Source organism: Tarenaya hassleriana, unplaced genomic scaffold (genome assembly GCF_000463585.1).
Source record: "Tarenaya hassleriana unplaced genomic scaffold, ASM46358v1 Cleome11, whole genome shotgun sequence".
Classification (NCBI taxonomy): Eukaryota; Viridiplantae; Streptophyta; class Magnoliopsida; order Brassicales; family Cleomaceae; genus Tarenaya; species Tarenaya hassleriana.
Genome location: NW_010961290.1, coordinates 1,818,303 through 1,840,303, shown reverse-complemented (window position 1 = coordinate 1,840,303; position 22,001 = coordinate 1,818,303). Strand labels below are relative to the sequence as shown.

Here is a 22,001-nt window from a genome sequence, read left to right as displayed (position 1 = left end):
GTCAACAGTTAATACACCAAAACAACCGTGCGTTTAATTTCTTAACCATTAATCATTGCCGATCAATTTCATCATTTCGTCACCGTCCTGTTCCAGATTTTCCATACCGGCTCTCCGGCGATCCATTCTTCCGGCGATCTTCTTCGTTTCTCCGATCATCTCAGGTACCGTTGATCTTCGTCTTCTTAGCTTGCTTTCGGTTTTCTCTTGTTCGCTTCCAGTTTTTGATATCTTTGTCTCAATCTCCCTTTTCCGATTCCGGCTCTGGTGAATTCTTTCGTTCCTACGATAAACCTCAAGCCCCCATCAACTTTTCGTCTTTTCCCATCGCGATCGCTTGATTTTGCTCTCTTTTTTTTGTGGCTCCTTTTTGTCCTACATCTGTTATTGTTCATAGATTTCCCTGTATTTCGTTCTACGTTAGAATCAACGATCTGCAGGGGTTTGGATTGGTTTTAGACATTAACATGGAATCCAAAATTTTTTCTTTTTGGGAATCCGAAGAGAATTTTGGGTTGGTCGTCTTGTCGATTAATTCTAGCTGTTGATAAGAGTTTGTATTCGGAATAACATGGAATGGCGATGTGGTTTTCCACCAAGTTTCTTTGCAGATGCTCATTCGGAAGAATCAGCTTTTCTATGTTCTTGCATTGTGTACTTGATTTCTACCGTATGCTTAAAGATTTCATTACTTATGTCTTAACTGTCTCCGCAGAATTTGGACTAGCGTTTTCTGGGAGCGATGAGTGAGGTGTTCGAAGGATACGAGCGGCAATACTGTGAGCTCTCAGCAAATCTTTCCAAGAAATGTACCTCTGCAGTTGCTCTTGATGGAGGTAAATTGACTTCTTGAATCTTTCCAGGATTATGAATCCTTTCTCCAGTATTCGCCATAAGTTTAGCTTAGACCCATGAGCACGATTAAAAAAAAAGTTAGATGCTTTCTGGTTGTGTATTGTGCAGTGGTGCGTGTTATGACCCATGAGTACTGGAATTTCTCTGTTTGCTTCATTTGCAAGGACATAATTTTTTGCTTGCTTTTTTCTACCTTAGGTTTCCGATCATTGAGAAATCGGGGTATTGATAGGAATAAATTGTATCCATCAGTGTCTATTGGTTCCATGATTTCTCTACTTGTTGTGGGATTAGGTTCTGATATTTGCATACCTTAGCAAACATTGATGAGGACTTGCTGATTTGCAGAACAAAAGAAGCAGAAGCTATCTGAAATAAAATCAGGCCTGGACGATGCAGAAGGATTGGTATGTGATAGGCATAGCTCAAATTGAAACTTTCCTGTCTTGCCATTTGCCTTTGACCGAGGCTGTACCGTTTTTTTTTTTCAGATCAGGAAAATGGACCTCGAGGCAAGAAGCCTGCCACCCAATGTTAAGTCAAACCTTCTTGTCAAGTTGAGGGAATACAAATCTGATCTGAACAATCTCAAAAGTGAAGTGAAGAGAATTACAACAGGAAACTTGAATGCAGCTGCTCGCGATGAGTTGTTGGAAGCTGGAATGGCTGACACGATGACGGTATGTAAGAACATGATGATGCCATTCTCAGTTTTGTCCTCTCCATTTCCAAATGTGCTAGTAAAAGAGCTCCTAACATCTATTATGATTGATATGCTTGGGCTAGGCTTCGGCTGATCAAAGATCAAGATTGATGATGTCAACAGAGCGATTGGGTCGGACCACAGACAGAGTCAAGGATAGCCGAAGAACCATGCTGGAAACTGAAGAGCTTGGTGTTTCAATCCTCCAAGACTTGCACTCCCAGAGACAGTCTCTCTTACACGCTCACAATACGGTATTTCTCTGCGCAAGACTTTTTTTAATGCCTTTCATAATCCCCTTGCAAGTGACTCACAAAACCATTCATTTTAGCTCTTAATTAGGAAAACATAAACTAGATCTTGAAATATTATCCAGCCTAGTGATTGATGATGAAGGTTGGCAGATCTCTGGCCAGTTTGGTTATGATAGTTAATCAACCATGAAATGATTTATAAGAAAAACACAAGAGAATAGGGAAAAGCAATAGGTTATGAACAGTAGATTCACATATGTTAGTCTATGATGAGTTGAAACTGATCGGCGTTGTCATGAAACTAGCACAGGCCAAGGTCCACCTCCATTAGTAACGGCTCGCTATCATATCTTGAATCTTGACAAAGGAAATGGGCATGTTAACCTGCTCAGACTCGTCATCACATCTTGAATCTTGATATAGGAAACAGTCAATTGTTTTCCTAGTTTAAGGCTGAGATATTGAAGATTTTCTTTTGAAAACTCCAACTGCATCTACATTGATTGCTTTAACCTGTATTATAAACGGATCACAACAGCTTCATGGGGTGGACGACAACATCGGGAAGAGCAAGAAAATATTGACAGCCATGTCGAGGAGGATGAACAGAAACAAGTGGACCATCGGAGCTATCATCGTCGCACTTGTTCTCTCCATCATCCTCATCTTGTACTTCAAACTCGCCAAGTAAGTCCCTGAGAACCTCTTCTCGTGAAAAACTCTCTATGTAACTGAAGAACCCTTGTTCCATTTATCCTTTTATATCTTTATCTGGGTGTTGAAGTGTTTTGTCTTGTCTGAACTGAATTTGGCAATCTTCTCTACTCTATCGACTCTTGCTAAGCAAAGCAGCAAGTGTGATTGCATTGTTTATAGACTTTTGCCCCTCTCTATTATAAGTTCCAAATTCAGAAAATACTTCCAATCCAAAGAAAAAAAAACTCACTATGCATGTTTTTTCTTGATACCGTTTTTTCACAAATCTCGAGTTTACTTGTGTAATGTTCTCTCGTTCTTGAACCTGCTGTAATCGGCGAGCAAGCTCCCGTTAACCTTGTCCTTCATGTTCTCCACCAAACTCGTCAAAACCTGTGAAAACCCAAAGTCAGTAAAAGACAGAGATGAATACAGACCCGAAACATGGTAATGTTCGGGTTTTAGTACGAACTTGGTAGTAAGGGGTATTATATATATTTATTACCGCGGTGGCGACGTTCTTCCTGACATCTTCAGGTACTAGCTCGAGAACAGGAGGAAGAACGAAGCTAATGTTCATCTCTAACCGACCTTTGAGACGAGCATTCCTTCCCCGTCGTCGATCTGGATACAATGCTCCTCTCACTCCCAGTGAGAAATCGGTAGGTTCCATTACTTTGTCAAGTCCTTGCAGCTCCCATCTCGTCTGAAAAAGGAAAAAAGAAGAGATTTTGACATGTGGTCTGAACTCAGAGCCCCGAGGAAAACACGAACATGATTATACCATGTCGAGCTCGAGAACTTTGGTGATGTCTGGAGGGACGTCGATGGGGTAATCGTGGCCGTTGGATCTGCATCTTAAGCGCATATCCACCACTGGCCAAACCGTTACGAAGAGGAAGTTTATTGGTAACATCTGAATTCTCCATTCTTCCTTCTCCACCCAAAAAAAAACAGAGTCGGATCATAAAGAAAGTGTTCTTCTTTACGATTCGTATCAACCAGAGAGAGAGAGAGAGAGGAAATACGTGACTAAGCCTTCGGCTTCGCCGTTTATCAGGAAACATGGCTGCGAACACCCGAGATTTATCCTCCAAATAATCATCGAACAATGCCTGAAAACAACTTCCACCCACATATATACACACAGCTGCAGATGTATACTACACTGACACAAACATAGTGTACCTGGGGAGACTCGTACAGAGGGAGGTCAGTGGAGATTCTCGAGGAATACGTGGCTGGCTTCGCTGACGCCACGTGGCATTTCGCCGACGGCCGTGGCCTGACCTCCGTCACCGGCCATCGTCGGCATCCCCATTCCCCTGTTTTCTTCTCTCTCCTCCATATCCCAAACGATGAAAGCCTCGAACTTGCCGCCATTTCTTCCTCTCTCTCTCTGTGATCTTCAATTTCTCTCACATCTCCCTCTCTCCTCTCTCTGTGTAGATCAGCCGAGAAACACAAGCCTCGCAAAGATGGCGTCTTTTCATCTTTTCGCATGGAGAGAGAGTAAAGGTAGGGGAGGGAAGCTGAAAGATAAGGCGATATCTGACTTTTGTCCCCTGTCCACGTGGCCACTCCAGAGGTCATCCACGTCATCACCCAACTGAAAACTGTGGGACCCATTTTGCTCACCCTTCAACCTTCTCATTCGTGGCAGAGTGTGTGACTCTATAGGACCAGTGAGTCGTTACCCATACTAAACCGTAACGGTTAAGTTAACCAAGATCTCTTCTTGTTCGATTTAGGTACTCCTTCCATTTCCTTGATTCATCGTTACCGCGCGATGAAGAGAACAACAATAAATCATACAACTTTTCACTTCCAGTTTCAGCAAATCAGACAAAGATTGAAGGAAACGTTCTTCCGCGTATACAAACAACCGCATGAACAACTTATTCTCCGGTCAGCGTTCTGTCCGGATACAGTTTCGGTTTCCACTGTTTTAGGCAGCGTACGGTATTCTGACTCCCATTCTCAGGCAAAGCCAAGGTCGGCTTTGATCAGGATCTACGAAACTGTGATCAAGAAAATCCTCTGCTTCTTCGTCCATCAGTTCTCTCGCCCACGTTACCCGTCTCGATGAACAGCTACCTGGACCAAAGCACCTGCCGTTTTGTTATAAAAAAAAAAATCGTTACTTTATCTCGAAAAGAGCAGTCTCCTCATAATCCTGGTCAAAAGGATTCAGATTTCATATGAAAAATACCCATCTCCACCCGTGTTTAGGCATGTGGTACATATATTCACGTCTAAAAACCTATTGCTCTTCAGAGACTCGAGATTGTGCACCTGTACTCGTAGAAGCAAGCACTTCTCTCGTTCTCGGGGTTTCCCCAGTTATGCCAACCAACGGGTCTGATACAAGCGTCCATATAAGTATGTGCAAAGACCACTCTCCCAAAGGGTCCCCATGGCCTTCCTAGATACATATACGAACCCTGTCCATTTCCAGTAATCACGCATCTGCAATATCACAAATGCCCCTTTAGAAAGTAACAGCTAAAACCCGAAAACCCAAAGTTTAAGATGAGGGGGTGAATGACATATGATGGTCATAAGATAAATACGGACCTTAAGAACACGTAACCAGTACATTCTTGAGATGATTTGCGGCTTTGTGCAGTTATAAACCCTTGAGACTTGCAGTGGATATGGCAGTGTTCCAAAAGAGCTGTGCTGTTGCCAAATATGAAATCTACACTTCCCTCAATGTAGCAGTCTTTCAAGTACTGTTTTCCATAATGTAAGTACAATGTATCCTGCATCATGGGCAAAGGCTTCATATAAGCTAAAACTGATTGTGCAAACTTGCTTTCAATATTCTAGATCAACTCTCATGATTTATGATCCAAAGTGCATACTCCAATGAAATGGTGAGAACATTTAATAAAAGAGAGGCATGAATCTTCAAGAATGCAATATTCACAAACATAAACCCTTAAAAGATAACTGGGTATGATTGCTAAATGGACCTGCCAGCCGAGAAATCGACAGTTGTAAAACGCACAACGATCTGCAGTGACTCTAATAGCTACCGCTTGCCCAGATCCCTGTGTTCAAGAACAATACAATCACAAACACGAAAATTCTTGTCAAGTATCTATCAAATAATCTAATGGCCTAAACTGTACAAGTTACAGAAACTTCTGAAATCAATGAACTTGGAAAAGTTGCGAGTTTATCAGTTGAACCATATAGTCATAATCAAACAGTAATAGCAAAAGAAAGATCGAATTCATGTTGCTCGAAATTTATTAAACAAAAGCTTAACAACGTAACATTCAATCACATTCGCCAAACAGAAAGGTGAAATCTCTGCAAAAGAACATGGAAATGCCATGCCATCTAAACGACGAACTGAGTAAAAGGTACCATTTTTTAAAAAATAAAGGAGCAAACTTTATTACCTCGGGAGCAGAATTCTCAAACGTAATGTTCTCTGCAACAAAATCTTCCCCTTCAACAATCACAGTTCCACATCCAAACGTCCCCGTGCCGATAACCCTAGACGCCTGCAATCAAAGAACGCAACCAATCAGGACAACCCGCGTGGTAAAAACCCAGAAGCGAAGATTTCAGATTTCGATACCTGGTGATGCTCAATCTTCGAAGAGGTGTTGTTCCAAGCGATCACTGTGGACTCCGGGGAAATTCCGGCGAAGGTGATGAGATTCTTCCTCTTGGGCACGTACACAGGCTGCCGATAAACCCCTGGCGACAGACGGATCACCGTCCGACACGTGTTCCCCAGAGGCACCGAGTCGACGGCGTCTTGAACGGTGCAGTAGTCGCCGGACCCATCCTGCGCCACCGTCACCACCCGGCTCGTCGCCATTAATCCGCCGAGACGTCGCTCCCTTTTTTCCTTCTGTGCGTAACTACAAAAACCCTAACAAAGAGAGAGAGAGAGAGATTTCCGAGAACTATTGAAGAAAAAGAAGAGATTTTGATGATGCGTTGCGTCGATATACAGCAGAATCTTGGTGGGTTTTATAATTTTCTCGGACGACCGAAGAATTGCAATGTCGGCATCGTCTTGTTTGCTAACGATATATCCGCCTTTTTTTTTTTGGCTATTCATCTTCATCTGAGGTTGTCACTTTTTGTATTTGTAAATATGCCCTTAATTATCATATATTTATACTTTTATCGCTCAGATCTTTAATTCTTCAGATTCAACCTTTGTTCCAAAAGATGTATTAGAGTCATGGAAGAGGACTAATTATCAACTTAAAATAAAATAAAAATATTTTTTTCCTGATTTTCCTTTTTACTAATTTCTAGTGATACTTTTTTTTTTCAATTTCTAGTGATACTTTTAAAATTATATCTGAAATGTGTAGATTATTTCCCTAATACTTTGATTGCATTTTTGCAAACAGAATTTACTTCTGAATATGATACCAAATTATACTCATAAATTCTCAAAAAAAAATATAAAAACGTTTAGAAAAGTATCGGTCAAAACCCAATGGGCCTTCGTTCTAGAAAATTGGGCCCTTAGAAGACGCCTACATAATTTATCTATTTTGTCACGGCCCATACGTGTTTCACGCGCCATACCTGCGCGTGTGGACCCCATCACCAAACCAGTCTCGCGTGTTTCATCTTCCTCTTCACCCTCCTATAAAAAAAAATGCGTTCCGTACCGTTTCAAGATCTCACAGAAACGAGGAAAAAAACGAGATTGAAAAAAAAAAAGCTTAGAAACGATGCCGTACTACACTAGGGACGAGGACGAAGTCGATGACTTCGACGAGTACGATCCGACGCCGTACGATGGAGGCTACAAGCAGCACGAGATCTACGGCCGTCCGATCCCACCTTCCGACGAGACATGTTACGCGCTCTCGTCGCCTTTGGATGACTCCTTCGAGTACGAGCGACCGGAGTTCACGTCGTACCATGAGCCCTCTGCTTATGCAGACGATGCTCTCCAGACCGAGTACAGCAGCTACTCGCGACCCAAACCCCGACCTGGGTTCCAACCAGGAGGCGGTTTAGTTGAAGGTGAGTATGGTGGAAGGCCCCAACCGGCTTATGAGTCGGAGTACGGATCCGGTGGGTATGGTGGGGAAACGGAGACAGAGTACGGTCGGCGACCTGAATCGGAGTACGGATCCGGTGGGTATGGTGGAAGAACTGAGATCGAGTATGGCCGACGACCTGAGTCGGAGTACGGGTCCGGTGAGTATGGTGGAAGAACTGAGACCGAGTATGGCCGACGACCTGAGTCGGAGTACGGATCTGAAGGGTATGGTGGGAGAACTGATACCGAGTATGGTCGGCGACCTGAGTCGGAGTACGGATCCGAAGGGTATGGTGGGAGAACTGATACCGAGTATGGTCGGCGACCTGAGTCGGAGTACGGATCCGGTGGGTATGGTGGGAGAACTGAGACCGAGTACGGTCGGCGACCTGAGTCGGAGTACGGATCTGGGTATGGCGGGGGAACTGAGATCGAGTACGGCCGACGGCCTGACTCGGAGTACGGATCCGGTGGGTATGGTGGGAGAACTGAGACCGAGTACGGTCGGCGACCTGACTCCGAGTACGGATCTGGGCATGGCGGGAGAACTGAGATCGAGTACGGCCGACGACCTGAGTCGGAGTACGGATCTGGGTATGGTGGAAGAACCGAGACCGAGTATGGATCCGGGTATGGCAGGAATCAGAGCTACGGAGAGGGTGAGGGAGAGGGAGGGGGAGAGAGGACGGAGTACGGAGGTAGGCTGAGATATGGAAGGTCTGAGGAACAAGAGGAAGGTTACAGGAAGCCCAGCTATGGTCGTCGCAATGACGACGAAGAAGATGATGATGGCGGTGAGCAACGCAGGCACCGTTACGGTGATGATGAGGAAGGGAGCTATGGCCGCAAGAAATATGTAAGTTCGCAGTTTTACTGACGTTTCTGCAGTTTTACGCTCTGGATCGCATTGAAGGAACGCTTTGAATGATGGTAATGTAGAATGGCTTTGATACGTTTTGGGCGAGCTCCTATAAGTGGTTGAACTAAAGTTTGGATCTTTGAGGAGTTTCCTATAGAATCAATGATCTTGTAGCAATGAATCGGAGTGGATAGAATTGCATTTCTTTCATCTCTCCCGTTTTTGTATCCCAAAAATGCATCGTTTGATGGTCATGGAGAGATCCATCTCGTTTTCGTTTATGTTCATTGTACACGTTCTTAATCAAGATGCGTCTCTGCAGGGCGACAATGACTCTGACGATGACGAGGACGAGGAGAAGAAGAAGAAGCATCGTTACCGCAGGAACTATGATGACGACCAGTAAAAGTGAAAACCTCTCCTTCCCTTTTGGGAGTGCCTTGCTGTTACTTCTTCTGCTACATCAAGAGGCACATATATATACATACATATATATATATATATCACATCAACATCATATATATATATATATATGTGTGTATATATACACAACTCCTATGTTGTGTTGTCTATGTCGGAGTACTTGGACTGTGTCTCCCTTTTTGTTGTGATGTTTTTGACAATAAGACTGGTGAGCTGGTTGGGTCACTTGTTGCATTTCCTGTCTTTGTTACTGTCTTTATAAAACTATGAACCTTTCGAGAATATGATTTTGTGTTCTTGCTTTCTAGTTCCTACAAGTGCTTCAAACTTTTTCAGGAGATTCAGAATCTTGGTTTAAAAAATAAAAATAAAAATAAAAATAAAAAGGAAAGACAGTAGATTCCAATATATATACACATATGGTACAAGGATGAAGTTTTGGAATCAAATTCCTGTCTAGGGGCCTACCCTCTATCTCCCGTCATTTTGATGTCCTTTTTCAATCTATAATTGTCAATGTTGTATAAAATATTAAAGTATACATACACACATATATATATACGGGTTGACACATTTGGAAAAGCGTACATGTTGTTTTTTAGTGTAAAAAGATAACATTACTAGAATACAAAACTTGAATATATAATTGAATATATATATATATACACACACACACACACATTTAGCATGTGCAATGAAAGACACGAAAGCGTGATTGTAGGGCATAGAAAAGATTATGGAAGATTGTTGGTCGAGATTTGGACATTCATAAGAATCTGTCTCTTCTGTTAAGAGAAACACTAATTACCAAGTATTTGATTCATTTAATTTATTTTGTTTGAATATATTTTTCTATCAAGATAATAAAATACCATATAATAATAGTCTAACGATGTGTGAGTAATTTGTTGTCAGTGAATATTATCAATCAAATGATTGTTAAATTAGGGGGAATTGAATATAGTTATTTCAAAATAATTAAAATATTAGTGAAGCATCATTATAATTGATTATGATTATGGATAACAATATCTAATCGTATCGTCCTATAGTTCAGCCCACGCAATTAAATATGAATTTCCTATGAGAAAGAAAAGACTATTAATATTAATACACATGGACCACATCATAATATTAAAAATACATATTCAAGACGCGGGGAGTCATCAATATTAAAATACATAATAGAGGACGCGTATAATATATGGACCGCATATATCAACAGCATGTCTTCGAATGCATCCATGCATGCATAATGGCATCACATATACAGAGAATGCATGTATGACATATCCACATATCTGGATTTCACAGATTTGATATCCTTGCATATTTGACATTTGTCGTCTATATATGTTCCCACCAAACCAATCCGCGTAATTATGGCTGGCTATGTACAAGCATAGACACATACATACATTATACATACATAGATACATACATACTATATACAATATGTGTTGAATCCATACCCAGAAAAGGGAATCCTATTCAGATTCCAACTCATCCCACAAATATATAGTTATATACATTATGCATTGAATCCATTACCTGAGAAGAGAAGTTTACACAGATACATAGTTATAGAAGGACATAAACACAGATATACTATACCCACCCCCATGCATTGAATCCATTACCGGAAAAGGGAATTCAATCTGGATTCCATCTTATCACAAATTCCTCAGAAGAAACCCGACGTGAAAGAACAGAGCAAACGAAGAACAAGATCAAGGGGGGGAGGGCAGTTTCCTCTGAAACTCCGAGATTTTCTTGGGGAAAAAATCGAAACTTTCCGGGAACCCAGATCCGAGAAATATGAAGTTTGGGCGAGATTTCGAGGGTCAGATGATCCAAGAATGGTGTGAAGCTTACGTCGATTACCGCGCCCTCAAACTCATCCTCAAACAGATTCTCCGCTTCCGACATCGAGACCCTGCTTTTCGACGCTTTCCTCCTACTCCCCCTCCTCCTCCTCCGGCGCCGCCGTCCTCCACCACCGCCTCCGTAAACAACTCCGCCGGAGGCGGCGGAGGATTGACGAGGAGGATCTCTCTCTACCGTGCCTTCAGTGGCCTCACGAACCGAGCCAAAGGGTCACCGAGGAAACGAGACAAGCACAACCACCATCATAATCACCATTACCATCTCTTCGACGACGAAGAAGAGCAAGTGATTCTGATAACGGAGGACGAGACGGCGAACTATACGACGACGTTTCTGAACTCGGTTGATGATGGCGGAGAACTGGAGGTAATGTTTTTCCGGCGACTCGACGGAGAGTTCAACAAGGTCGTGAGGTTTTACAAGCAGAAAGTGGAGGAAGTTATGGAGGAAGCCGACGAACTTAGCAGACAATTGAATGTACTCATTGCTCTCAGAATCAAAGTGGAGAACCCCATGGCGAATCTTCCCGACATTAATGGCATCCACTCTTCCCCCGTTTCTCCAGAACATCAGAGCAATAGGGTTCCAGGTGAGTTTTAGACAGATTCAGCATCTGGGTTTTTGAAATTTCTCCGGGATGAGCTTGAATTTTGGCTGGATAATGGATTGATGATTCTGGGTTACTGAAATTCCATTTGCATTTCTTCAAAGTTGTAACCTTTTCTTTTTCGGGTAGAAAATCTTTTTCTGTATTAATGCTTTCTACAGATTTACTGTTTCTGGGATTTGTCCCTAGTTCAAAATTTGTATGAATTTATTGCTTTTGGTAGGCCAAAATCTTCACTTTTCCTCCTGGAGAAACTCAGACTACAGTGATGGGTTCTTGAAAGAATATTGAATCAAGCTAGTTTCGTGTTTGATTAGAGACTACGTTTGGTAATGTTAAGCTCTGGTAGTGCCTGTGATGTAATATTGTAGACACTTCACCAATGGCCACCATTAAAGAGCAAGAACAAGGCGAAGAAGAGACATCAGTGGATGGAAATCGAAACAAGGGCTTCAAACCAGCTCCATTGGAAATGTTAGATAATGTAAAGATCAACATCAAGCCCGAAACTCCATTGACGATGCTCAAATGCATGATTTCGAGCCTTACATCCAAGCAAACCTTCAGCAAGTCCGAGCTCAGGACAGCAGAGGAGCTTATGTCCCGTGCCTTTGTCGAGTTTTACCAGAAGCTGAGGTGTCTGAAGAGTCGGCGACCGAAGCCCCGGTGAACGGCGGCCGTAACGTTACTGGTGAGAGAATGTTTTAAGAATACTTCTGGTGAAAATTCTTGTTCTTCTTTGTTTTATGACTCTCTCTGTCCTTAGCTTCTTGAATCAGATGGGGTTTTCAAAGATACTGAAGAAGTATGACAAGGTTGGTAGCTTTTAAGTTCCTTCTGTTCTATTGTTTGTGTAAAATACATATATGTATATATATGTGGGTGCAATGTATTTTTCAGATTACTTCGAGGAATGCATCGAAATCTTACTTACATGCTGTCGATAACTCGTACCTGGGCACCAGCGAAGAGGTTAATATTATGGAAACGAATTCAGATACGGGTTCAGATCCCTTCTCTCTGTGAAGTAAAAATTTCAAAGTGTTTGCCTTTTTCAGGTGTCGAGGCTCATGTCCCGAGTGGAAGCTACGTATATTAAGCATTTCGCCCATGGAAATCACCGGGAAGGAATGCGAAGTCTGAGGCCGAAAGCAAAGAGGGAAAAGCACAGAATCACTTACTTTCTCGGTAAACCTAGTTTCTTAGCTAAGCTACATTTCGTTTTCGATGACAAAAATCCCGAGAAAGAATGAATTTTTTTTTCCTGATGAACTTCCTCTGCATCTGTTGCAGGCTTCTTGTCAGGATGCACTGTCTCGCTTGCTATTGCCATTATTGTTCTTGTACATATACGGAATCTGATGAGCAGTGAGGGTCGGCATCAATACATGGAAAACATATTTCCTCTTTACAGGTGATTTTTGACGAATTCATCAACTCGGTTACAGAGAAAGAGTGATTATTTTGAAAGATGGAGAGAAAATTTCAGCAATCTTCATGCTATTGTTGTTGCAGCTTGTTTGGGTTGGTTGCACTGCATTTGCTAATGTATGCAGCAGACATATACTTCTGGAGGAAATGCCGGGTGAACTATCCGTTCATCTTCGGGTTTGAACAGGGAACTGAACTAGGTTACAGAGAAGTGCTTCTTATAGGCTCTGGTCTGGCGGTTCTTGCATTTCTCGGCGTCGTATCCAATCTCGACATGGAAATGGACCCGAGAACAAAGAGTTTCAGTGTCATTACTGAACTCGTCCCTCTAGCCCTTCTCATCGTAAGTTTCCATCGAGAACTGGCTTAATACCCGAGCATATCTCATGTAGAGGATATCGATATGATTGCCGTGCATGTTTTGCCTGTGATCTTGCAGATTTTGACATCGATCTTGTTCTGTCCGTTCAATATAATATATCGCTCGAGTCGGTATTACCTCATCAGATGCATCTTCCATTGTCTTTTAAGTCCTTTGTACAAGGTAACACCTCTTCTAAACTTGAACGAAAAAACAGAACTAGCTCAAGAATTTGTAAACTAGTTTCAAAAATTCCGCAGGTTGTTCTTCCGGACTTCTTCCTCGCAGATCAACTCACAAGCCAGGTAACATAGAGGCGGTTTAGCAGCCGGTTTTGTGTTGGTTATCATTCGGTTTGCCTTCAAGAATGTAGCGGTTGTTTCGGTTCACAGGTCCAAGCTTTCAGAAGCTTATTATTCTACATCTGCTACTACGGCTGGGGAGATTTCAAGAGAAGATCGAACAAATGCTACGAGAGTGACGTTTACAGGCGGTTTTACATCATCGTCGCCATTATCCCCTACTGGTTCCGCTTCGCCCAGGTAATCCGGGGAAAAAAAACGACAACCTTAAACCCGCAAACTTTTAAAACGACGCCATTGTAATCTACAGATAAGGACTCTATTCGGGTCTCACATGTTGCTTCCACCGATCAGTTTGCAGATCTGTTTATAAAACCGTTATCGAGCTCTCGTTGTATATTTTCACTGATTACATTCGCAGAAAATATCATATCGTATAACTGTTACTCGTTTCCAACGATCAAAACCTTTAATATAACCGCCTTTTATTCTTCATTCGTTACAGTGCATAAGGAGGATGCTTGAGGAAAAGAACAAGGACCACGGCCTGAACGCGCTCAAGTATATGTCGACGATAATCGCGGTGGCAACGAGGACGTTGTTCGAATGGCGTAAGGGGACGTACTGGTTAACGGTAGCGGCCACGACCTCGAGCATAGCGACAGTTTTCAACACGGTTTGGGACCTCGTCCACGACTGGGGACTCATGAACCGTAATTCCAGGAACCCCTGGCTCCGTGACAAGCTCCTCGTCCCGTACAAGAGCGTCTACTTCGTCGCCATGGTAAAGAACCTCGGACGGGAAGGGAAAAAAAAAGTTTTTTTTTTCGGGTTCGATGGTTAACGTTTTTTTTTTCTTATGGGTGTGTGTGTGTGAGAGAAGGTGGTGAACGTGGTGCTAAGGCTGGCGTGGATGCAGTCGGTGTTGGGGATAAGAGAGGCGCCATTCTTGCACAGAAGGGCATTGCTCACCGTAGTTGCCAGCTTAGAGATTCTTCGTCGTGGCATTTGGAACTTCTTCAGGTAACATCAAACAAAAAACTTCTCTCTGATTTTCTCGATGATTTCAACTCTTCGTTATGCATCGAATCGGACTTAAAAGAAATCTATCGGACTTGAAATCCTGAAGCTTTCTTGTTTTGGTTCGAAGGTTGGAGAATGAGCATTTGAACAACGTGGGGAAATACAGGGCCTTCAAGAACGTGCCTTTGCCTTTTCACTACCAAGAACTTGGAGGAGCAAAGAGAGTGTAACCCTAAACAAAGAAAGAGGAAAGAACCAAAATTTTGATCACTTAATTCTATATATATATATATATATATATATGTATGTATACACATTATGTTATACATTTATACATTATATATTATATTTGGATTATATATATATATATGTATGTATACACATTAGGTTATACATTTATACATTATATATTATATTTGGATGCTTTATAGGAGAACTCAAACTTTGGAGAGAGAACAAAAACAATAAGAAAAAGGAAGAAGAAGGCTTGTCCTAGAGAGGCCCGTAATTCAGTTTTTAAGCCCAAAATGAAACATTCTGTATACGACACCGTGTGCTTATATATATATATATATATATATATATATATATATATATTGAAACCCTTCCTCTCCTCTGCAATTATTGGCATCGCCGTCTCTGTTACTGGTTCTGGGTCTTTCCTTCTTTTTCCGATTATTTTTCGGACTCGCTCTCGGTCTCTCTTTTTTTTTCTTTTTTTTTTGTTGAGGAATCTTCGAAAGGTATATATATGTATGTGCGTGTGTGTAGGTATGTATTGCACAAGTACTGGGACAGCCCCGTGAGATGAAAGAGAATCGGGGATTCTGTCTAATCGAAAAGTGGTGCAGAAATCAAAATTAGGGATCCGCTTTGCAGCTTAAACCCGACCCGGTTTCTCGAACCGGGTTCCATGTTTCTGCTGCCAGTATTCCCCTGAAAACCCCTCTTCCCTCCCAACAAATCTATTCTAAAGTTTTTCCCTTTTTGTTTGATCGTGCTCTTGAAATTAGATCGGATTTCAATTCAATCTTCCATCTATATGTTCTTTTTCTTCGTGGGACCTATCTCCATGAAGAAACTGGGTTTTGCCTTTTTCTTGTTGAAGAAAGCTGGAAATGCAAACAGACACCTGTGACCTGGCTAAATGAAATCCTGATGATTTTTCATAGCTTGAGTTTGACCATTGCATTCTGGTTCGAGGCCAAAGACACAAGGAGCAGAAGGACTCACTTACCTGTCTGTATTGGTTAACAGATCCAATTGAAAAAGAAAAAAAACCAGTAGAGAATGACTTCTTAAATCAAACCCTTCATGTTCAAAGTGGTTACAAGAATCTTATTGGATCGAAAACAATGTCGAGATTCGTTCGGATGAACAAATGGAACTTCCGCCAAAAAAAAGGTCAGGATTAGAACACAATTCCAGTCAAACAAGACAAAAGGGAGATATTTCTTCAAACCATATGGCATGAGTTTGCTGCTAAACCCTCTCAGTGATGAGCCTTGGCTTCAGCCTTCTTTTGCGAGTTTGCCTTCACCTGCTCAATTCGATGGTATATGTTTATTAGTGGTGGGTTGCTTACAAGTACAAATATAAGTTCTTGTTACATGATCCATCTACCATAACATGCACAAACTGATTATGGAATATCATCAACTCATACCCACAAAAATCTAAGTTCATGTAAGTATATATAGATAGAAATGATGCAGGTTGACAGAAGGAAACCTGAGTTTTCCCAGAAAAGGTTGATCAATAATAAGGAGAAATTAATGCAATGATAAACCTAAAGGAAGGTAAAAGAAGGGTCCAGTTTGACTTTGATGAACATTAAGATATACAAAAGACTGATCAAGCCCCACACGAATAGAAACAACGTGAAGGATGTATAATATAAATGCTTGAGACTACAGTGAACAAGAGTCAGAAGAAAGATGGAGAAGAGAAGAAAAAAATATGAGAAGGGAAGAAAATGATGGGAGGAAGAGGAACACCACGCTATCTTATCCCATCTACACACAAACTCATCGCCAAATCGAATTCAACAACACCGGAAATAGGCAAACACCAATCAGAGATTTCACACGGGATTCAAGAGCCACACTTGATAAAAACATGTGACGAGAATATTACACTATTACCTATTATCAGTAAGAATCTAATCGAAAACATCAAAACTGAATACAGAGTTGATTCCAAAGATCTAATTTCGTAGCTGAATCGAATCCAAAAACTGTACTTCACCAGAACCTACGCTAATCGGATCAGACAACGACAAACGGTAGGTAACCCAGTTCTACGATGGAACCAACACAGCGATCGAGAAGTTTACCTTGAGAATCTTGAGCTTCGTGTTCCCGTAGAACATACCCAAAGTGAACGCCGACACACGACCAACCTAATCGAAGATCAACAGCGAGGTGAACGATCTCGACGCGAATCGAAGAAAAGTTCGTTGTTCAAGAAGAGAAGTTGTACCAGAGCACCTTATCAAAAAAAAAAAAAAAGTTGTACCAGAGCAAGGGTGCTATTGCCGGAGTAAAGCCCAAGAGGTGACGCCATTGGATTCGCTCTCTGATCTCCGATTTCTTCTGCTGAAACCCAAACCCTAGATCAAAGGAATCTGGTCTTCGCGCAACCTCAAAATCCCTAATATCACCGAATGATTGTAAAATGTATCCTAAATATTTCCATACAAAAGATGTTTTTTTTTTCATTTTAATTTTACATCTTTATTTGCGCTAGCATTGAAACGGCGTCGTACAACGGATTGAACCATCCTCATGCCTGAACCGAACATTATACCGTACCAAATTTTGGTTAATATTGGTTTAGGATAAAAATACCTGAAATTTTTTATTTTTGTTATAATAATTCAGTTTATTTTGGTTTGAATTGGATTCTTTCCATTTTAAAGAAATCATAACCATATCTTTTTTTTTTTATCAAAATTTAATTCGATGATGATAATGATGATGATGCAACCTTTATACATGGGCTTCATCGGGCCCATTTTTTGTAACTTTTAACGTGAGTTTTTTTGGGTCATGGCCATCTCGCATTTCATTTTGTTTACTTAAATTCCATTTATTTATTTATTTTATAAAGTAAATTCCATTGATTGAAGTAAACAATAACCAGATTAAATTTCGGTGTAGTTACAACCAATCTGTACACAAATCAAAATCTGTATTTTGAATCCAGCTAATTCATTTTTAAACTAATATGTTGGTTAAATAGTTATTGAACTTCAGTTGTGTCGAATGTGTGTGTGTATATATAGATTGTGTGTGTGAACGTGTATGTGAATATATGTAAATGCTTGCATATGTGTATATGTGCATGTAAACATGTATATATGTGTGTATATATGTGTTTCTTAACATATTTATAACGCTGATGTGCTGTTAATATAATATAGATTCCGATTTGTCGGTCAGTTTCTTTAGTTGGATTGTTTGAATTCGTTAGCGGAAGCGATAAATATTAGCGGCTTTTGGCACATATTCCTTTCCATAAATCAATTTCATGTCCATAAGGTGTGTCATGTCATGTGTTTCCAAAAATGTTGCCGGAAAAATATATACATACATATATATATATATATATATAAATAAAATAATGCAAGTGAAATATCATAAATCGGGACATTTATTAGTAGTTCATAATCTTTTTATGCAAGGAAGAGGGCATAATGAGACCGAAATTAAATTCAGCAATAATGCGATCTCAACTTCTAACTCATACCCCAGCCTGTCCGCGTGATCTTTCAATTTAATGCCCGAAAGCAACACTTCTCAATGAATTCCACGTCCCCCCCCCCCCCCAAATTATTAATTAATAATTTATTACTTCTCAAAAGTTTGTAAATAAATATTAGGGTCGTCGGTCCATCCGGTTCGGGTTGAGTACTCGAGCTGCCGATCAATGTATAATATTCGGAATATAGAATATAGTTTGGTAGCCAACAAAATTATCTAGCAAGCACGTCGTGATCGAACAAAAGCGGCTAACATAATGGCCGTCGATCTCTAGAACATTTGCGAATCTGACGGTAGAGAATTAACCATGTCAAGAATGTTGTTCCAATAGTCTCTATTGTCCTCAATTAAGTAATGGCTCCCACAGCTCTCGCCGGAATATTCCCTCCCCTCTCCGGACAAACTCCGGTCAACCGACCCATTTAGCAGAAGATCCGCGAATCCTTCTCCCGCGACATTGTCAACGACCCGGTCCGACCCGAACTCGAGTGAAATGTCCAAATTGCCCTTGTAACCTTCTGATACGTCATCCTCGTCCCTACTGTTGTCTTTATCATTATCACCGGAGTCACCTTTGCTCGAGTCCGACGGATCCGAGGTCGCGGCAATAGACTCCGTCACGTTTTGCCGATGGAGCGTTGGACAAGACGCAGTTCTAGTTGCATCGTCATCGGATGCAGCGTTGACGAACTCCATGCCGTTTTCAATATTGGAGGCGGAACTCCACGTCGTCTGACGGCATCTGACCGAGTAGGACCTGAGCTTGGCTTCTCGGACGAGCCTGGCCTCAGCTTCGAGCCGGGCACTCTCCCACTGAGCCATGTGGCTAAGATTCACCACGTTTTTGGTCTGACCAGTGCTCATCGTCAAGAGGGTTTCGTTCTTCGGTTTATGCGTAACCGGGTCAATCCCCATCTTGGCTAACCGTTTCTTGAGATGGGTGTTCCAATGGTTCTTGATCTCGTTGTCGGTCCTCTTTGGTAGATGCGTCGCAATAGCTGACCACCTTTCGAAGAAAACCGAACACATTACCATCAAACCGACCGATATACAATCCAAACCGGAATACTGGTTAAGGCGTACCGGTTACCGAGAAGGGCATGAAGCTGAATGATGGTTTGTTCTTCCTGGGAACTGAATTTGCCACGTTTAATATCAGGTCTGAGATAATTAATCCATCGAAGCCTGCAACTCTTTCCACATCTATGAAGACCTAAAACGCAGTTATAACGTAAAGATCAAGTAACCAGAAAGAGAGCGATATTCAAGAAAGCATGATGATCTGTAGATGAAGATGAATGAATCACCGGCTTTCGATGGTAAAGAACGCCATCCACCGTGACCGTGTTGTTCGACGTAAGCCAAGAGTTTCTCGTCTTCTTCGGGCGTCCACGGCCCTTTCTTCAGACCATCTTTGTCGCAGCACGGCGATCTTCCCATTCTCCGACCACTGAGAACTAGTTTCTGTCTGTTTCAGAAGGTTATAGAAGCTTCACTTAAGTTGAACATATATATATACGCGTGTGTGTGTATATATATGTGTGTGTGTGTGTGGCAGTGAGTCGGTTTTCTTTTATCGTGTATGAGAGATGCAAGTAGGTGTTGTAGCTTTTGTGAGTAGAGCAATATATGAAGTGAAAGTTAACAAAAAAATAATAATAATTAACAAAAAAGTTAACAAAAAAATATATATATGAAGCGAACTATTTTCTTCTTTATATTTTATATTTTTTACATAATATTTGTGAATTTTGTTTAGATATGATGAATTTCATTACAGTGAAGTGGTCCAGAAACACCGTTCTATGGAAATCGATCGAGTTTGTCTTTTACTTTTGCAGAATATATATATATATATATATATATTTGATAATCATAATATTTCGATGGTGAATTTCTATAATGGAAATGAATTTATTTCCGTGGGTCCAAAGGTTTTAATTGACTTTCATGGTTGAGGACTATTGCATTGTCGCTACGATACTCGGGGCTATGACGAGGCCATGAATACTATTATTATCACTCCCCCTGAACGTGTTTCCATTCTAATTAACATTTCGAATTTTCGTATATATATATATATATATATATACATACATATTTACTTTTATTAATTTTATCGTGTAGCGGTTACATTAAAAATACAGAACATGAAACATTTATAGTTTTTATATCATTAATTATCAATGAATATAAGTTAGGGAATAGCAACGAGAATTGCGAACATCTAATTTATAACTTTCTAAGTTGGATTAGATAACATTTTCAATTGATAGATTCATTTATGGTTCCGTCTACAATAATTCATCTCAAACATCCTTTTCTTTTCTTTTTATTTTTATCTACAATAATATTTCGTTTCAAACATCCTTTTTCTTTTACTTTTATTTTAATTAATCACTCCAACAATATTAGAGTTGAATTATTTGTTCAAAATTAAACCTTGGAATTCGGTTCAATTAAAATTTTAATTCTTAAAAATCTTCTTTTATTATTTTTATATTTGATTCAAATTCGATTAAATCAATCATACTATAATTATATTCAAGATTTTTAAATCTAATTTGATCAGGACATAGGTGTGTTATTATCTTCAGTTCTCTTATATACCCGATCCAAAATGCCCATTTATAATTTTAAACACTACAAGGTGTAAACAAACCCGTTAAATATATGATTAGATTTTTTGTAAACTCAAAAAGCTCGAGGATAATTCTGCATTGTTACCCTTTTTTTAAAAAAAAAAATTGCAAACATAAAAAATCAGAAAGTAATACATACATATGCATATATATATATATATATATATATATGCATATATGAAATCGAATCAATATCTTTATGGGTGACCAAAGTAGTAAAAGTTGCAGTGATTGTTTTATATAATCATAAATAAAGTAGGATAGAAATTTCTGCAAGCTTGACTTGCCAAATCACTTGTCGTGCCAATAGAGGATCTCAATTTAAAGCACTGATTATGACATTGAAGGTTTTGCTTCGCTTATAAAAGTTGTCAGTAACTTCATCTACTTAACCCCCTATTTTTTATTTCCCAAAAATATTAAATTTTTTTTTATATATAAAGATAATGATATTTCAATTTTTCATTTTCAAATATTTATTATGCATATAAATCATAAATTCATAATTTTTCTTTCGTATGCAAATATGATTTAAGGCTGGTTAGTTGCTTGGGCTGATGTCTAATGGGCCTTCCCATTAGACAAATGGATTAAGTCATTTATCAGCCTTATGGCCCATCTTACGAATGACGTGGCACAAATGGACAAAGCCCAATTCCAAGGAATATGGGCCATGAACGATGACGTCAGAGTTCGGATATTCTCCAATGGCATTTTCTGATTTCCACGTAATTGTGCTTTCGTATTTATGACGATCGTTTTGTATTTCCATTTATTATCTAATGTCAAATTAAATTAACACATTATGGGACCACAAGAGCCACGTGTCACATGATCGACAGGACAAAAATGTGGGCCCCGCATCTGCCTAACGCTAACTATTCTGATGTGACGACGTCGTTTCCTTGCCCCTCCCCTTTTTTTTGGTCAACATTCATTCACATCTCGCAGCTTCTGAATCTTCCCATCGTTTCACTCTTATCCTTATCTATTTTCCTCTTATATTCTATAATATATTTCACGATTCATTTTTACTTTTATGATTTACTTAACCTTCAAAAATATGGTATTTTCCATATGAAGATATTTTGTGTTCAAATTAAATTACTTTTTACTTTTTGAAAAATGCATTCATTAATAAAAATATCGAATGTATGTT

The 22,001-nt window shown here is 40.2% G+C and overlaps 7 protein-coding genes across 7 annotated transcripts; 3 read left to right on the top strand and 4 right to left on the bottom strand.

Moving 5' to 3' along the window:
* Positions 1–34: 34 nt before the first annotated feature.
* Positions 35–2,685, top strand: LOC104805482 (vesicle transport v-SNARE 11-like). The gene is made up of 6 exons (XM_010530056.1): positions 35–164; positions 716–836; positions 1,204–1,262; positions 1,347–1,535; positions 1,642–1,812; positions 2,351–2,685. The coding sequence occupies exons 2-6, from the start codon at positions 743–745 to the stop codon at positions 2,501–2,503; spliced, it is 666 nt and encodes a 221-aa protein (XP_010528358.1). The 5' UTR covers positions 35–164; positions 716–742; the 3' UTR covers positions 2,504–2,685.
* On the bottom strand, positions 2,679–4,230 carry LOC104805483. The gene is made up of 5 exons (XM_010530057.2): positions 3,697–4,230; positions 3,537–3,623; positions 3,293–3,442; positions 3,014–3,214; positions 2,679–2,901 (listed from the first exon to the last, which is right to left on the bottom strand). The coding sequence occupies exons 1-5, from the start codon at positions 4,135–4,137 to the stop codon at positions 2,803–2,805; spliced, it is 978 nt and encodes a 325-aa protein (XP_010528359.2). The 5' UTR covers positions 4,138–4,230; the 3' UTR covers positions 2,679–2,802.
* Positions 4,231–4,298: 68 nt separating this feature from the next.
* LOC104805484 (pectinesterase 31) lies at positions 4,299–6,602 on the bottom strand. Its single transcript, XM_010530058.1, has 6 exons — positions 6,104–6,602; positions 5,922–6,026; positions 5,487–5,564; positions 5,086–5,273; positions 4,804–4,977; positions 4,299–4,619 (listed from the first exon to the last, which is right to left on the bottom strand). The coding sequence occupies exons 1-6, from the start codon at positions 6,347–6,349 to the stop codon at positions 4,457–4,459; spliced, it is 954 nt and encodes a 317-aa protein (XP_010528360.1). The 5' UTR covers positions 6,350–6,602; the 3' UTR covers positions 4,299–4,456.
* A 565-nt stretch (positions 6,603–7,167) lies between these two features.
* Positions 7,168–8,899, top strand: LOC104805480 (uncharacterized protein At5g39570-like). Its single transcript, XM_010530055.2, has 2 exons — positions 7,168–8,399; positions 8,725–8,899. Exons 1-2 carry the CDS (start codon positions 7,227–7,229, stop codon positions 8,806–8,808), a joined length of 1,257 nt encoding a protein of 418 aa, XP_010528357.1. The 5' UTR covers positions 7,168–7,226; the 3' UTR covers positions 8,809–8,899.
* Positions 8,900–10,305: 1,406 nt separating this feature from the next.
* On the top strand, positions 10,306–14,781 carry LOC104805964 (phosphate transporter PHO1 homolog 9-like). The gene is made up of 14 exons (XM_019201560.1): positions 10,306–11,301; positions 11,691–11,966; positions 12,004–12,010; positions 12,086–12,134; positions 12,220–12,291; positions 12,378–12,507; positions 12,613–12,733; positions 12,835–13,093; positions 13,190–13,294; positions 13,372–13,416; positions 13,504–13,653; positions 13,919–14,197; positions 14,297–14,436; positions 14,564–14,781. Exons 1-14 carry the CDS (start codon positions 10,644–10,646, stop codon positions 14,664–14,666), a joined length of 2,394 nt encoding a protein of 797 aa, XP_019057105.1. The 5' UTR covers positions 10,306–10,643; the 3' UTR covers positions 14,667–14,781.
* A 934-nt stretch (positions 14,782–15,715) lies between these two features.
* Positions 15,716–17,121, bottom strand: LOC104805479. The gene is made up of 3 exons (XM_019201561.1): positions 16,954–17,121; positions 16,772–16,837; positions 15,716–15,976 (listed from the first exon to the last, which is right to left on the bottom strand). The coding sequence occupies exons 1-3, from the start codon at positions 16,999–17,001 to the stop codon at positions 15,929–15,931; spliced, it is 162 nt and encodes a 53-aa protein (XP_019057106.1). The 5' UTR covers positions 17,002–17,121; the 3' UTR covers positions 15,716–15,928.
* Positions 17,122–18,343: 1,222 nt separating this feature from the next.
* LOC104805478 (transcription factor MYB32-like) lies at positions 18,344–19,783 on the bottom strand. Its single transcript, XM_010530054.1, has 3 exons — positions 19,508–19,783; positions 19,284–19,413; positions 18,344–19,206 (listed from the first exon to the last, which is right to left on the bottom strand). Exons 1-3 carry the CDS (start codon positions 19,638–19,640, stop codon positions 18,471–18,473), a joined length of 999 nt encoding a protein of 332 aa, XP_010528356.1. The 5' UTR covers positions 19,641–19,783; the 3' UTR covers positions 18,344–18,470.
* Between the last annotated feature and the right edge of the window lie 2,218 nt (positions 19,784–22,001).

Coding starts and splice junctions, on each gene's coding strand:
- LOC104805482 (XM_010530056.1), top strand. CDS start 743: ATGAGTGAGGTGTTCGAAGGATACGAGCGGCAATACTGTGAGCTCTCA. Junction 1,263..1,346: donor TGGACGATGCAGAAGGATTG/GTATGTGATAGG, acceptor TTTTTTTTTCAG/ATCAGGAAAATGGACCTCGA. Junction 1,536..1,641: donor GAATGGCTGACACGATGACG/GTATGTAAGAAC, acceptor TGCTTGGGCTAG/GCTTCGGCTGATCAAAGATC.
- LOC104805483 (XM_010530057.2), bottom strand. CDS start 4,137: ATGGGTCCCACAGTTTTCAGTTGGGTGATGACGTGGATGACCTCTGGA. Junction 3,443..3,536: donor GAAGCCGAAGGCTTAGTCAC/GTATTTCCTCTC, acceptor TGGGTGGAGAAG/GAAGAATGGAGAATTCAGAT. Junction 3,215..3,292: donor AAGTTCTCGAGCTCGACATG/GTATAATCATGT, acceptor TTCCTTTTTCAG/ACGAGATGGGAGCTGCAAGG.
- LOC104805484 (XM_010530058.1), bottom strand. CDS start 6,349: ATGGCGACGAGCCGGGTGGTGACGGTGGCGCAGGATGGGTCCGGCGAC. Junction 6,027..6,103: donor CGAAGATTGAGCATCACCAG/GTATCGAAATCT, acceptor CTTTGATTGCAG/GCGTCTAGGGTTATCGGCAC. Junction 5,274..5,486: donor GTCGATTTCTCGGCTGGCAG/GTCCATTTAGCA, acceptor CCCATGATGCAG/GATACATTGTACTTACATTA.
- LOC104805480 (XM_010530055.2), top strand. CDS start 7,227: ATGCCGTACTACACTAGGGACGAGGACGAAGTCGATGACTTCGACGAG. Junction 8,400..8,724: donor GCTATGGCCGCAAGAAATAT/GTAAGTTCGCAG, acceptor GCGTCTCTGCAG/GGCGACAATGACTCTGACGA.
- LOC104805964 (XM_019201560.1), top strand. CDS start 10,644: ATGAAGTTTGGGCGAGATTTCGAGGGTCAGATGATCCAAGAATGGTGT. Junction 11,302..11,690: donor TCAGAGCAATAGGGTTCCAG/GTGAGTTTTAGA, acceptor GTAATATTGTAG/ACACTTCACCAATGGCCACC. Junction 14,198..14,296: donor GCGTCTACTTCGTCGCCATG/GTAAAGAACCTC, acceptor GTGTGAGAGAAG/GTGGTGAACGTGGTGCTAAG.
- LOC104805479 (XM_019201561.1), bottom strand. CDS start 17,001: ATGGCGTCACCTCTTGGGCTTTACTCCGGCAATAGCACCCTTGCTCTG. Junction 16,838..16,953: donor GCAATAGCACCCTTGCTCTG/GTACAACTTTTT, acceptor ATCTTCGATTAG/GTTGGTCGTGTGTCGGCGTT. Junction 15,977..16,771: donor CGAAGCTCAAGATTCTCAAG/GTAAACTTCTCG, acceptor CGAATTGAGCAG/GTGAAGGCAAACTCGCAAAA.
- LOC104805478 (XM_010530054.1), bottom strand. CDS start 19,640: ATGGGAAGATCGCCGTGCTGCGACAAAGATGGTCTGAAGAAAGGGCCG. Junction 19,414..19,507: donor TTCTTTACCATCGAAAGCCG/GTGATTCATTCA, acceptor ACTGCGTTTTAG/GTCTTCATAGATGTGGAAAG. Junction 19,207..19,283: donor CATGCCCTTCTCGGTAACCG/GTACGCCTTAAC, acceptor TTTCTTCGAAAG/GTGGTCAGCTATTGCGACGC.